This window comes from Nannospalax galili, unplaced genomic scaffold (assembly GCF_000622305.1).
Source record: "Nannospalax galili isolate Female #2095 unplaced genomic scaffold, S.galili_v1.0 scaffold591, whole genome shotgun sequence".
Classification (NCBI taxonomy): domain Eukaryota; kingdom Metazoa; phylum Chordata; class Mammalia; order Rodentia; family Spalacidae; genus Nannospalax; species Nannospalax galili.
Genome location: NW_008330926.1, coordinates 3,134,294 through 3,150,406, shown reverse-complemented (window position 1 = coordinate 3,150,406; position 16,113 = coordinate 3,134,294). Strand labels below are relative to the sequence as shown.

General features: G+C 40.6%; 1 protein-coding gene across 2 annotated transcripts in view; it reads right to left on the bottom strand.

The window, feature by feature from the left end:
* Ash1l (ASH1 like histone lysine methyltransferase) overlaps positions 1 to 16,113 on the bottom strand; it is a 176,026-nt gene that overhangs the window by 51,241 nt on the left and 108,672 nt on the right. For both annotated transcript variants that reach the window (XM_008854069.3, XM_008854077.3), the window contains 4 exons: positions 14,650 to 14,744; positions 7,534 to 7,607; positions 4,849 to 4,894; positions 4,614 to 4,722 (listed from right to left, as the gene is read on the bottom strand). In XM_008854069.3, coding sequence (XP_008852291.1) covers positions 4,614 to 4,722; positions 4,849 to 4,894; positions 7,534 to 7,607; positions 14,650 to 14,744 — 324 coding nt within the window. The remainder of the gene's footprint in view (positions 1 to 4,613; positions 4,723 to 4,848; positions 4,895 to 7,533; positions 7,608 to 14,649; positions 14,745 to 16,113) is intronic.

Genomic DNA, 16,113 nt, shown 5'->3' with positions numbered 1-16,113 from the left:
AAAAAAAAAAAAAAAAAAAAAGGACTGGTGTGGTGGTGCACATTTTTAATCCCAACACTCAGAGTTCAAGGCCAGTCTGGTCTACATAGTGAATTCCAGTCTCAGAAAGACTAACTAACTAAATAAAAAGAAAGAATCCCACTTAGGCTATTAGGCATGATTAAACAGGACTGGGCTGGTGAGATAGATCAGCAGGTTAAGGCAGTTGTCACCAAGTCTGATGACCCGAGTTCAATCTCCAGGACTCACATAGTGGAAGAGGAGAACTGGACTCCTACAAGTTGTCCTTGGACCTTCACACATATGATGTGGCACACTACCTACCTACACACACACACACACACACACACACACACACACACACACACAATAAATGCAATAAAAATTAATCAGAAAAGATCAAGAATCTAATGGCAGGTTGAAGTATCATGTTACAATTGAAAAAAATCTTGTAAAGGAACCATAACAGTTTACACACTTTAAAATACTTTTTTTCTTTTAGTTGGGTATGGTGGTACTCGCCTTTAATCCCAGCTCTAGGGAGGCAGAGGCAGGCGAGGATCTCTGTGAGTTTGAGGCCAGCCTGGTCTACATAGCAAGTTCCAGGCCAACTGGAGCTATAGGGAGACCCTGCCTCAGTAAGACGCCCCCTCCCCCCAAAAAAGGTGTTTTTTTTTGTTTTTTGTCTTTTTGAGACTGGTCTCCCTGTAGACCAGGCGGGCCTGGAACTCACAGAGATCCACTAGCCTCTGCCTCCCAAGTGCTGGCACTACAGGCATGTGCTACCACACCCAGCTTATGTTATTTTAACTTAATTTTTTATTTTTTATTATTTTTATTTTATGTGTATGAGTGCATTGCCTGCATGTGGGTAGGTGCATGTGTCACGCAATGCCCAGAGGTCAGAAGGCATTGGATTCCCCTGGAACTGGAGTTACAGATGATTGTTAGCTGCCATGTGGGTGCTGGGAATCAAACCCCAGTCCTCTACAAGAGCAGTCAGTGCTCTTAACTGCTGAGCCATCTCTCCAGCCACCACCCTTTAAAAAATTTGTAGCCAAGCTGGGCCTGGTGCTGCATGCCTTTAATCCCAGCACTCTGGAGGCAGAGGCACTCTGGTCTACACAGTGAGTTCCAGGACAGCTGGGGCTACAGCAAGACCCTGTCTCAAAAAAACCAAAAAAAAAAAAATAATAATAATAAATAAATAAATAAATAAAATATTTGTAGCCCAGGCTAGCCTTGAACTCCTGATCCTCCTGCCTCTGCCTCTTCAGCATATCCGACCAGTGTGCGCCACCACAACCAGCTCTCTTTTTCTTTTATAAGATTAGATTTCCCATCTTGTCAATAACAATTCTTGCTGCTGAGATCTTTTTTGGACTTCCATGTTTCATGGCACATTTCTTGTTCCTCTTTAACAGACTGGTACATTTTCATGGTTTTGAGTCTAACTTGCCATTTGGAACTTTAGCAAAGTTTTCATAACTCACTTCATAAAGTGTTTATGTAGCTTGTATGAACCCTTGGGTTAAATCCCTAAGAATGCATAAAACTGGGCATCTTCAAATTCAAAGACTGTTAGTCTGTGCCCAGCCTGGGCAACATGAGACTGAGTTTATTTAAAAAAAAAAAAAAAAAGTTACAGAGCCAGATGTAGTGATACATGTCTTTAATTCCAGCTACTCTCGAGGTTAAGACTGGAGATTTGTTTGGGCCCAGTTTGAGGCCAGTCTAGGTAATACAGTAAAATTCCATCTTAACCACCAAAATAATAAATAACCCACACGAAAATATAAAGTAATGGCCTTGCGAGATGACTTAGCAGGTTAAGGTGCTTGTTGCCAAGCCTGATAACCTGAATTCAATTCCTGAAACCGACACGGCAGAGGAAAAACTGATTCCCATAATTTGTCCTCTGAACTCCATGTCCACACTGTAGTTCATGTATACAAATATATACCTGGATTAAATGGGAGAAAAAGGTAAGGAATAATTGTAAGTGCTAAATATTTGTGGGGTTGAAGAGATGGCTCAGTGGTTAAAGAGCACTGGCTGTGCTTGCAAAGGGCCTGGGTTTGATTCCCAGGATCCAAATGGTGACTGAAAACCATCTGTAACTCCAGGTATTTAATCCTTAAGTTATATTAAAATAAAACATGTTCTATTCACTCTCTGGAAGAGAATTTTATAAACTGAACATAGACACTGAAACTAATATATGTACTCTTTAATTTAGCAAGATATGTTGTTATTATCGTTGTCAGATAATGCCCTTGGCAAAGTACAGAGCTCTTCCCCTTTCAAACAGATCTTGGAGATGGCAAGATGGCTCAATGTGTAAAAGTGTTTGTTGACAAGCCTGCAGGCAAAACACTCACACATATAAAACAAAAATTAGTATTTTTCTTACATATTTATGTATTAATTTATCATTATCTTTCATCTACCATGCACATTTCTATATAGTGATCATGTCTATGACATGCAGTAGCCAGAATTACATCTGAGGATCCCTTTCTTGTTCTTATTTAGAGATTTGTTCGTATTGAAGATAGGACAACATAATGTGAAAAGTAAAAATAATACTTATGTCAACAAAAATGATATAGAAACAACCAATGTGTTTAGTATGGCAAATATCCAAATATCTTTTTATTCTCTTTGGAGACAGGGTCTCACTAAGTAGAAATGGCTGGCCTGGAATACACCAGGGCTATAATGACCTATCAGATGCTCAGTGTAGTGGTGCACCCCTTTAATTCTAGCACTCAGGAGGCAGAGGCAAATGAATCTCTGTGAGATAAAGGCGAGTCTAGTCTGCATGATGAGTTCCAGGGCAGCCGGTGAGACAGGATGAATTTAATCTCAAAAACAAATCAAAACAAAAACCAAACCAAAAAAAAAAAAGACAAAAAACAAAACCAAAAACAAACCAAAAAACCACCACCACCAAATAAGCTATCAGCTGGGGATTAAGCAGATGGCTCAGTGGTTAAGAGTACTGACTGCTCTTGCAGAGGAACTAGGTTCCGTTCCCAGCACCCAACTGTGGCTAATAACCATCCATAGCTCCAGTTCCAGGGGAACTTCTGGGGAACTCACACCCTCTTCTGGCCCTGTGATCACTGCACAATATGGGTGTACTTATGTACACGCAAGCAAAACACACATACACACAAAAGAAAATTAATAAAGAAAATACATTTTTTAAAAAAACTGTCACATACAAAAAGGACTGCTGGCAGATTGAGGGCAGCTTGGTCTACAAAGTGAGTTCCAGCTTAGCCAGAGTTACAAGGTTAAGACCCTGTCTCAAAAACAAACAAACAAAAAATTTGTGAATGAAGAAAATCAGTACAAAAAACACTTGGGTCTGGAGAGAAGTCTCAGGGGTTAAGAGCACTTCTGCTCTTGTAGAAAAATTAGGGGTCCAGTTCCCAGCACCCACATGACAGATTATAACCACCTGTAACACCAGTTCTGCGAGATCCAAAGCCCTCATCTGGCCTCTGTAGGTTCCTGCATCCATGTGGTACACATAAACTCATGTAGGGATTCACATACACACATAAAAATCAACAAATCCTTTAAAAAATTGACCTGCTATACTATTATTACCAGTATGTAAAACTGTACATATGTACAACAAGATACGCATTTATAGTGATGCAAGCAAGCAAAGATTCCCCAACTGACACACCGAAACTGATTCCCAAGTTAATCCCACATTTTCTTTTTCTTTTTTTTTTTTTTTGGTGTTTTTGAGACAGCGTCTCCCTGTAGCCCCAGCTGGTCTTGAACTCACTATGTGGACCAGGCTGGCCTTGAACTCACAGAGATCTGCCTGCCTTTGCCTCCCAAGTGCTGGGATTAAAGGCATGTGCCACCATGCCTGGCAAATCCTGTATTTTCTATCTCTGGTTACATTATTGCCATTAATGATCACTGGATCATGTGCATATCCCCCACATAGGAAAAGTTTAGCAGCATAGTTTTCCTCTAAATTATCACGCCCTTTTTCCTCATTGCCTTACTGTAATTCCTCATTATGGCCAAAATATCCTCAAACCTAGGAAGCTACCTAGGACTTTGCTTATTAACAGATTATGAGCATAGGGGCTGGAGAGATGGCTCAGTGGTTAAGAGCACTCGCTGCTCTGGGAGAGGACCCAGTTTCAATTCCCAGTACCTACATGGCAGCTCAGAGATAGCTATCATTTCTATTCTAGGGAATCCAATGCCCTCTTCTGGCCTCCAAGAGCATTGTATACATGTGTGCACTTACATGCAATGCAGGTAAAATTCTCATACACATATACACACAAAAGTGAGCAAATATGAACATTGTTCCAAACAACCGTACGAATATTATCTTTCAAATTGTCCTAAAAATTTCTACCCAAACAAGGATTATTTTTATCAGAAGGATTAAACAACTTTCTCTAGGTCTCATAAGTAGTAAAATATTTAAATTTAGGTACATATTTTCTGTTCCCATGTTCAGTCCATTTGCTTTTATGTACCTGTGTACAACATTTTGAGAAGAAAGAAATGAAAGTGATGTATGTATATACTTTAGAGCCTAGGCTTATAGAAATCAGTTATAGTACCTATTGAGGCAGTCATCCACACAGCCCTTCCTGGTGTCATCATCTGGTTTCTTACAGTTACAGGTAGTAGCCTCATAGCCAGAAAGAGGTTTGACATCAACGTAGACATCTTGAGAAGACAGCAAAGAAAAGATTGTGAACATACAGAATTATCTTTCGAGTCAAGTGCCAGGTCAAGAAGAATATTGATGTTATAAGATTAAAAAAACAAAACAAAACCTCTCAAGTTACTCACTTGAACGAATTTTTTTATATAGTGGGACATCTGGCTTTTTGTATAGCTAGAAGAGGAAAAAGAGAAATCTTGATATAGCATGCAACTTCAAATGCCAGAGTATTGCATCAATCCTGAAAAACACAGGAGGGTATCTATGTACTCTGTTCATACAGAAATATTTGTAAGAAGCTCTGCATAGTGGCTCGTATCGATAACCCTAGTACACAGGAAGCTGAGGCAGGAGGATTAGTGAGTTTAAGATTAGCTTCAATTAGGTAGGAAATACTCTTGAGTCTTCCCTGGTTAGATATGATTAAGGGAAATGAAGAGTGATATTTTTTTCCAGAAATAAAAAGTGAGAAGAATCAACAGAAGAATTAGATAGTGTATATATTTTATTATTTTATTTATTTATTTATTTATTTATTTATTTATTTATTTTTGTCTTTTTGAGACAGGGTCTCCCTGTAGCCCCAGCTGGCCTGGAACTCACTTTGTAGACCAAGATGGCCTGGAACTCACAGAGATCCGCCTGCCTCTGCCTCCCGAGTGCTGGGATTACAGGTGTGTACCACCACGCCCAGCTACAATTTATATTTTTAAAGACAGTGTCTCTCACTACGCTACTCTGGGTGTCATGAAATTTTCTGTGTCAAACCTTCAGCTCTTCTTCTACTTCACCTCCTGAGTGCTGGGATTAGAGATTCATAGCACAATGTCTGACTTACAAAAACGTATTTTGATTGTTTCTTCAGCATGTTGAGGAATAACTTCATTGAAAAATCACTCTGAAGACCAAAGCTATTTACTTGAAACTTGATTCTCTTATTTTAAAAAAGGAGGAGGGCATTGGAGAAGTAGGTTAGTGGTAGAGTACATGATTATCATGAGTTAAGGCCCTGGGTTCAAACCCCAGCACCAACCTCTCTATAGAATCCTAAAACTTTATAACCCCCTAAACATGTACAGGGCTTGTTTAATAGGGTACGTATATGAAATTTAAAAGATGAGTTGGCCACTCAGCAATCACATATGTTGGTTGGGAATTGTAGGAAAACACACTTAAAATTTTAATTAAGGCAATTAATTGAATCAATTAAAAAGCTATCTAGTTTTGTTTTCGGAAGAGCATCTCTTCCTCACCTAGCAGTAATCAGTTGCCCATGTTTTTTTTCAGCTAAGACCGGGGTCTGCTGTTCATTTCCCCAGTTCTATGCAGGGTTTTTGTCTGCCCGAGTTTGGACTCAGACTTGACACATTGGGTCTTAACATGAATAACAGAGTATATGGGTTCCAGTGGGGGGCAAGGAGGAGCTATGGGAGTGTGCCAGTGGGGATGGGGGTATAAAGATGATTAAAGATTGTTTGAGATAGTCTATATAAAATACACAAAAATTCAATTAAAACTTTTTTAAAGCTAAGTGGGCTAGAGGTGTTTATCTGTTATTCTAGCACTATGAAAGTAGAATCAGGAGGATCAGGGGTGCTAGGCCACCTTTGTTTACACAAAAAGTTCAAGGATAGCCTGGGTGATATGAGACCCTCAAAAAAAAAAATCAATAAAGGGAAAAGAACAGGCAAGGAATCAAGGAGTTTTGTTGCTGCAACCATGTTGGCAAACAAATAGCAATTTGGACTAAACTGGATCATTGCATAATCTATCAGAATATATATTTTTTTGAGATAGGGTCTCCCTGGTAGCCTCAGCTGGCTTGGAACTTGATATGTAGATCAGGATGGCCTCTAGCTCAGAGGTCTACCTGCCTCTGCCTCCTAAGTAGTAAGATTAAAGGTGTGCACCACCACACCCAGGTAATGTTGTAATAATTTTTAAGTTCCTTATGTTCAAAACCTCAACTCTGTCATTAAAAATGGAGACAAATGAGGCCTTCTCTCCAAAACCAAACAATCCCTCCAACATAAATCTAACAAAAAAAGATACAAATATCTAATATGTACATATTCTAAGACTTCAAAAGATGTTATCAGAGAAGGAAAGGTAGAAGAGAATGTGAGTGCTTTCCCCCCACCCCCAAAGTTAACCTCTGGCAACATTTTGGCTCAACTCAGAAAAGTACATTGTAAGTGAATTTGTACGACCACTTTCATTTTCCAATGGTTGTTCTCAAGATGGGGCCTGGGAAATTTAACTTAATACCCAAATTACTAAGGTAAATATTAAAACTGTCATTCTATTTCTAGTTACCAATATAGTTAAAGGTCTTCAGAAATACAAAGGCATTAAATAATTCCCTGCTTCCCTTGGTAGAAGAATCTCCTTTGTATGGAAGAACTGAACTCCAAACTGTAGGATAGAGCCAACAAAATTAAGGCCTGATTTTTTTTTTTTTTTTTAAGTGCTGCTGGGTACATCTAAATTATCCTGAAAACTGGATCAAACAGAATTCTTCCAGAACAAAATCTTAAAATCTCGCTGCTGAAATAAAAGCCCAGAAAACAAAGAGAAGGTTGCCCAGAGAAGCAGGAACATACTATTTTCCAGAATGAGTAAAAGCAAATTAAGACATGTAATTGTAATGCAAATTCAATTGTTTTAGTCTTTAACCTCTACAGGGACAGTTTCTAAACATCCTAAAACGATGATATAACAAGAAAGCAGAGGAAACAGACTTTACGTTCCCTAATCCCAAACACCTTACCATTTAAGAAATAATGAAACCTGGAAAAACAGGTTCTCTGTACCTGATTGTGTTTCCACTGCCAGAGGATATCATAGGGAAGCTGGAAATCAATTCTCTTCTGTCTTAGATACTTTCCTGAAATAAAAAACACTATCAATTTCAACAACTGTCCTGATATGCATTCATACAAAGGGATCAAATAGTCACACAATGAAAAAAATGTGATTTCCATCATTATTTTCTTCTTTCTTCTTTAATTATTTTTTAATATTTTATTATTTTTATTTTTATGTGTATGAGTGTTATACCTGCATGTAGGTAAGTGCACCCGTGTGGTACGATGCCCGCAGAGAACAGAAGAGGCTGTCGGATTCCCTGGAACTGGAGTTACGGACAGTTAGCTGCCATGCGGGTGCTGGGATTTGCACCCAGGTCTTCTGCAAGAACACTCAGTGTTCTTAACTGCTGAGCCATCTCTCCAGCCCCTTTAATTATTTTTTAAATAATTACTTATTTAAAAGTATTTTATTATCATTGCTGTCTTTAAGAAGTCACACGATTCTATTGAAAGACTTTGTATAGGTTGGAGAATTTGGAAAGGCAAATTATCAATATAGGAATAGTATAAAATTTCCATTTATTTGTTTATTTATTCATTTATTTATTTATTTTGTCTTTTTGAGACAGGGTCTCCCTGTAGCACCAGCTGGCCTGGAACTCACAGAGATCCACCTGCCTCTGCTGGGATTAAAGGTATGCACCACCATACCCATCTCTTTATTTATTCCTTAAAAATTTTTTTTTTATTTATTTAAAACTTTTTTTCCAAGTTTATTAAGTTCATTGAACTTATCACACAAAAACTGTACATTAATGGGACACCTTGTGATATTTCAACATATGAACATATACAATGTTTACATCAGGTTACATTTCTCTCCCTCTCAAACATGCATCACATCTTTATAGTAAAAACATCCCAAAGGCTTACCTATAGCTTTTAGAAACAGAAACCGCCCACTTTGCAATAGCACACCAGTACTTCATACCAGGACACTTTCAATCTCTTCCTTATATTTAGAACCAATTTTAGGGCCTGTGAAACGGCCCATTGAGTAAAAGAGCTTGCCCTGAAAGCCTGACCAGGACATATGGTGATAGGAAAACTGACTCCCGAATGTTATGCTCTGAACTTTACACTCAGAACTATAGTCACACACATAATAATAAAGTTTGGGGGGGAAAAAACATCCACAAAATCTAGTGTGTCATACTGGGATTTGCCTATAATCCCAGTTATTTGAGAGGCTGAGGGATAAGAATAGCAAGTTCAAGATCAGCCAGTTCTACATAGTGAGTCCCAGGTCAGCTAGAGCTACACAGTGAGACCCTCTGTCTCTGAACAAAACAGTTTAGTGGCAGAGCACTTTTATAGCATGTACACAGCTCTGGGCTCAACCCCAGTACTGGAAAGACAAAGGAAAAATGTAGCACTGATGATTTGATTATTGAAAAGAAAAATCAGGAACATTTAAAAAATGTTTAAATTTTTTAAAATTTATTTTTATGTGTAATGCTTTGCCTACATGTATGTAAATGTACTGCATGCATGCAGTGCCATGGAGGCCAGAAGGGGCATTGGATGCCCTGTAACTGAAGTTAAGAAGGTTGTTAGCTACAATATGGGAATCAAACCTGGGAGAGCTGCCAGTGCTCATAACCATTGACCCATCTCTCCAGCCCCTCAAAAAAGTTTTTAGAGGGCCAGGCACATGCCTTTAATCCTAGCACTCAGGAGACAGAGACAGGAGGATCTCTGTGAGTTTAAAGCCAGCTTGGTCTACAAAGCAGAGTTCTAGGTCAGTCAGGGCTACATTAGTGAGAACTTGACTAAAAAACAAAAAAACCAAAGATCAACAAGAAAAACTTTTAGAGCCCTGCTACTATTAATCTAACCCCTTATTAATATTTATTATGTATTTAGTGTTTTTGAAATTATGGGCCAACTAGGATACCTTCAAATAGAAATCTGGATATTTGTAAATCTGAGGCTGGAGGATCAAGACTTCAAGGTCAGCCTCTGCTACAAATAAATTTTGCAGCCAGCCTAGGCTACATGAGACTCTGTCAAAAATAAAATGAAAATATCTTTAAAACTCATTAGTTTTATGATATGGCCTAGACTGGTCATGTAAACCTTTATTTGGGAGGGCTGAGACAGGAGACTCTCAAGTTCAAAACCAGCATGGGCTATATGGAGTTAGTATAAGGCTAGCCTACGCAACTTACCTGTCTCAAAAGTGAAAAGGGGCTAAGTATATAGCTCAGTGGTACAGCACTTGCCTAACTTCTGCTAGGCACTCGGTTTAATCAGTACCACCAAAAAAAACATTTTAAAATGCATATGTTGTCTGGAGTTTTGGCCTAGGTTTATTAACTCTAGCACACAGGGACAGCAGGCTAAAGTGGAGGGAGTACTGACAGATGATGGCCAGCCTGCTCTATCTACCACGTACAAGGCTAGTCATGGCTACATACCAAGAACTTGTCTCAAAATAAAACAAAAAACAAAAATAAGGTTGGGTTACCAGGTGTGGTGGCACAGCACTTGGAAGGCAGAGGCAGGCGGATCTCTGCAAGATCAAGGCCAGCCCAGTCTACATAGTGAGTTCCAGGCCAGTTGAGGCTACAGGGAGACCCCCTGTCTCAGAAAGACAAAAAAAAAAAAAAAAAAAAAAAAAAAAAAAAAAAAGTTGGTGCAGTGGTTCATACCTACAATCCTAGCAATTAAGAGACAGACTGGAAGATCATGAGTTCAAGGCCATCTTCAGCTACATCAAGCTTGGGGCTAACCTGGACAACATGAGACCATTAAAAAAAAAAACAAAAACAAAAACAAAACCTGTTAAATAAAACTAGTTGTTACTCAGAATCTATGCCAGGACAGATTCTAAGAGGTCCTGAATCAGGTCCTACATAGAAATAAGGACAAAGGAACCCAAAGACGTCCCTGTGGGTACAGATGTGAGACTTCTCAGGCATGCTGTAGAAGGAGATCACCCCCAACTCATAGTCTAGGAAAATGCTGATGAACCCAGCTCTGACAGCCTGCAGCACAGCATCTGGGTCAACATCTGGGGATTCACAGCCTTCACCCTGCCACACAATCCTCCAGCAGCTGTGAGGGATGGAGGACTTACTCGCCCTAGGGGACAGGTGGGCTATCCAGGCACCAACAGTCCACTTCCCCTTCCTTCCCACCTGCACCACCCAGAAATGTCTCCCGGAAAGGAAGTTTTAAGAACCCAGCAAAACAGGGCTGTTGGTAAACCTATTCTTTGAATCAGAAACACATTTTCTCTTTGAAAATTTCACAATTTTTTTATCCTCAGAGATGACCAGGTTTCTGGGTCTAGAATTTCTCTGTAAGTTTTTGTAGGGCAGAGTACTGGGGAAGAAGACAGTATGCTTCTTTTTGTTGATCAGACTGTCAAAATTCTCATAGAAAATTTTGACTTCTGACAGCAGTTCTCCTTTAGACAGCACCCTGTGCCTCATCATCTGGCTCAGCAGACCTTTGAGCGTGGATCCAAAGTTTGCAAATGCTCTTGTGTTTTCTCTGGGTTTCTTCTCGCTCTCCTTCTCCTCCTGGGCTAACCTGGAGACAGCTGCCTGCTGTTCCTTGTCTAAAAACCAATCAAGTTGCTCAAATTCAGCGGTCAGCTCCCATCTCTACACTTCCACCTCTTCTCTCAGGGCCAGGGGTCTTTTGCTCTGAATGCTTACTAACTTTTGAGCCTCTTTGACTTTTCTCTTCAAGGGCTTGATGAAGCCTTGGATCTTCTCCCTGTGGTGAGCGGCAGCTTTCTTGATGGGCATCACCTGATGGCCACAGTGCCCAGCGGGTCCAGTGTAGAGTTCACACAGAACCTCTAGGTCTTCCTCACAGAAGAGGGTCAGATCCTGCTTGTGCTTCACACATGTGGTCCTGGGTTCCTGCCTCTTCCTCTTGCCACTGATGCTGTGGAGCTGCTTCGTTCTTTCAATCATCCTTCCCAGATGGATGTTGCTTCTGAGGTTCAGGTCTTGGCATGAGTGTCGATAGCCAAGACAGAAGAACCTGCCTTGCAGATTTCTCCAAAGAGTGTTGGATGCAGGCATGACAGAAGTTGTGTCCACATACCATGGTGACTGGGTCTGACAGTTCATCTAGACAGATGGGGCATGTGATCTCTACCTGAAAACCTGACAAGGACACAGCCATCGCTAACAGGGTAGGAGTGAAGGTCTGGACTGAGTGGGGTTTCTTTAGAAGTCTGGCCCTAGGGTGATCACAGGTATAAGCAGATTTGCACTCAGATCTCACCAGTGGGATTCCTGGAGCCAGCTGATGGTCCCACAGCTGTCCTAGAGTTTCTCACAGTGGGTGGCAGTCTTTTAGTCCTTTTGAGTTTTTAAACTCTTAACTCCAGCTACCACCAAGGTCCTTTGCATGGGCCTGCAGCCAGTGACAACTCCACTGGACAGCTACTCTTGTGGCCTCTGGTCCCTCAAGTTCATCTGAGTAACACATTTCTGGAGTAGGTGGCTCTGAATGATTCCAGATCAGGAGCCTTATTTTTTTTTGTTTGGTTTTTTTGAGACAGGGTCTCCCTGTAGCCCCAGCTATCCTGGAACTCACTATGTAGACCAGGCTGGTCTTGAACTCACAGAGATCCCCTGCCTCTGCCTCCCAAGTGCTGGGATTAAAGGTGTGCGCCACCACGCCCGGCCCAGGAGCCTTATTTTTAAAATTTTATGTGCATGAGTATATTGCCTGCATGTGTAAGGGCACTCATGTTGTGCAGTTGGGGAGGATAGAAGAGGGTGTTGAATCTTCTGGAACAAGAGTTATGGAGGGTCATTAGCTGCCATGTGGGTGCTTAGAACCAAACCCAGGTCCTCTGCAAGAGCAGCCAGCGCTCTTAACCATTAAGCCATCTCTCCATTCCACAAATGAAGTCTGGTAGTACAATTTTGTCAGTAAAGAATATTAGACATACAGTTTTGAATTTATATTCTAAGATATAATTATGTATTTTTAGTTTGAGAATTATATCAGTTTAGTTATTATAGTACTTTCTATTTCTTTTTGTTTTTATTTTTTAACTTCCCGGACAGTGATTTTTATCTTTGAGGAATATGGAACTGTGGCTCATGGTAGGGGTTCAAAGCTTCAGGCTCATGTGACTGGATGAGAGCTCCAGTTCATAGGAGAGGACTACAGTTCAACTTCACAGGAGGAGGCCACAACTCTGATTCATTGTTAGGGGGAGGCACCACTCCAACTCCTAGGACATGAGACTACAGCTCCAGGTTCATGGGAGGGGACCACAACTACAGTCTCATGGGAGGGGACCATGCATGACTCCAGGTTCAGTAGGGTACCACAGCTTCAGCTCCCATGAGGGGAACCCAACTCTCGTTCATGAGAGAGAACCTTTTTGATTTATTTTTATTTTACATGAATGAGTATTTTGCCCCTATGTGTAAGTGTACCACATGCATACAATGCCCATGAAGGTTCAGTGCATAAAGAAACCTGTTGACAAGTCTGACCACCTGAATTTGATTCCTGGGATCTACATAGTAGGAGAGAATGGACTCCTGGCAAACTGTTCTCTGACCTCCACATGAGCACCGTGGCACACATGTATCCATACAAATTTATACAAACACAAAATAAAGAAATGTAATAAAAAATAGAGAATTTCTTTAATTTAAATAATTGATGAGTACCTGTGGGTCAATGAGATGGCTCAGGAGGTGAAGACACCTTGACTTTGAACACCAGAACCCATGGTGGAGGAGAGAAATCAGCCCTTGAAAGATATCTTTTGATCTCTACAGGTGGACTAGGGCATGTGTACACAAGCCCTCACATGCACAAATCATATATAGACAGATACAGCAATGATAAAAACAAACAAACAATCACAGTACATATATGGGTCTAAAGAGATGGCTCAGTGGTTAAGCACTCATAATGCCCTTACCGACCCAAGTTTGGTCCCAAGCACCCATATTGTAAGACTCACAGCTGCCTGTAACTCCAGCTCCATGGGCCCTCTTCTGGCCTTCAAGTGCACTATACGTATGTGCACATACCAACCCCCCCATATTCACATAATTAAAAATTTATTTATTTTATTATTTATTTATTGATTGATTGATTTATGTATATGAGTTTTTGGCTGCATGTATGTGACTTCCTTGAACTCACTAAGATCTGTCTGCCTCTGCCTCCCAAGTGCTAGGACTAAAGGCGTGCGCCACCACACCCAACAGCAGTTAACTTCTAAAAAGTGAAATGAAGGCCAGGAGTGGTGTGCACCTGTCATATTAGAACTTGGAAGGTAAAGTCAGGAGGATCAGGAGTTGAAGGCCATCCTTAGCTCTATTATCAAGTTGAGGCCAGTCTAGAGTACATGAGACTTAAAACAGCAGTAACAACAACAACAAAACAACCCACAAACAACAACAACAACAAAAAAACAATAAAAAGTAAAATATAGGAGCCAGGTGTGGTGGTACACGCCTTTAATCCCAGCACTTGGGAGGCAGAGGCAGGAGGATCTATGTGAGTTCAAGGCTAGCCTGGTCTACATAGCAAGTTCCAGACCAGCTGGGGCTACAGGGAGACCCTGTCTCAAAAAAAAAGTAATGATATCTTAGGGTAACCAAACTAAGATTCTCATTTGGAGAAAAAGTAACCATTAATATTATTTAGCTAATCCTCATTTGAAATAAAACAAATATGAGAAAATCAGGGTTGGTATATAGATCAGTGTTAGAGTGAATTAAAAAGAAAATTATAGAGCATTTCATGTATTCCAGGCTGTTCGCTAACTCATCATGTAGCTGAGAATGTCCTGATCTTCCTGCCTCCACCTTGAGTGCATGCTCTAGCACCCCTGCTTGTGGTACTAGGGATCGAACCCAAGACTTTCTTCATGTTAGGCCAGCATTCTCCCAGCTGACCTAAATCCCCAAACCCTTGCCATCAGAATTCGTGGGAGTACATGTAAATAAATGATAAAGAGCTTAAACCCACTAGGACAAAGAACATAGACACTTCCCCTAAATTCAAGATATACAATTTCTTCCTACCAATAAATTATGTGGAATTAGTACTCACCAACATGAATGGGTGCTGGGAATAATCCATATTCATGCTCTCCTGGAGCATATTCCAGCTTCTCTTTCTTTAATTGGATTAATCGGCTCTTTGGGCTGTGATCAGAAATAGAACAGGAAATAAAAACAATGAAATTTCTTTTTGTGCCATGCCCGCGCCCCAAAAACCCCAACAGACAATGGCTGGTGAGATGGCTCAGTTAAGGTACTTGCCACCAAGTCTGACAACCCGAGTTTGATTCCTAGGAACTGCATTGTGGAAGGAGAAAACAGACTTCTGAATGTTGGCTTTTAACCTCTACACGTGTCAAATGAATTTTAATAAAAGGTAATGTCAAAAATTATTTTTAGAGCCGGGCGTGGTGGCGCAGGCCTTTAATCCCAGCACTTGGGAGGCAGAGGCAGGCAGATCTCTGTGAGTTCAAGGCCAGCCTGGTCTACATAGTGAGTTCCAGGACAGCTGGGGCTACAGAGAGACCTTGTCTCAAAAAGACCAAAAGAAAAAAAGAAAAAAAATGAGTTTCCACCAACCAGAAAGCTAAGCCGCCATCGGAGACCATCTGAGGCGTACAGAAGAGCTGCAGCACCTCCATCAATGGGTCTGAACACTGCCTTGATTTATGACTTTGTTCTGCTGCTGTTAAAAATTTCAAACTCTTACCACTTTGGAACATGACCTAAATCTGTGCTCCTGGGCCATGGTCACTCATATTTGGCTTCAAAATAAGCTACCTCTTACCCCTTTGAAAAACACAAAAACAAAAACAATTTATTTTTAAAAAGGCGGGGCATGGTGGTACATGCTTCTAATCCCAGTACTTGGGAGGTAGAGGCAGGCAGATCTCTCTGAGTTCCAGTGCTGGGATTAAAGGCATGCTCCACCACCATGCTCTAAATACGTTTTATATAGTTTTTAAAATCTGCATTTCTGGCTAGGTGTGGTGATTAAAGGTGTATACCTTTAATCCCAGTACTTTGGAAGCAGAGGCAGAGAGAGACAGGAGGATCTCCATGAGTTCAAGGATAGTCTAGTCTACATGGTGAGTTCCAAACCAGTCAGGGCTACAGTGAGAACCTGTCTCAAAATGAAACAAACAAACAAACAAAATTTTAAAATTCTAAAAATCTGTATTTCTGGGGGCTAGAGAGATGGCTCAGTGACTGATGAGCGCTTGATGTTCTTCCAACAGGACTGGAGTTTGGTTCCCAGCACGCACATTGGTTCCAAGCTAGAGGGGATCTGATGCCTTCTGGCCTCTGAGGACACTTGCATGCAACTGAAAGCGGGCACACATACACATCAATAAATCTGAAAAAACAGGTATTTCTAGGAATCCCTTAAAAAAAGAGGTTTATCATTCTCTGGAAGTTTTCCAAAGACACTACATTTTAGATACAATTTTAACAAATACCTTACATTCTGTTATAGCTTATAAAAGTATACTCCCATTTTATTTTTCAATTT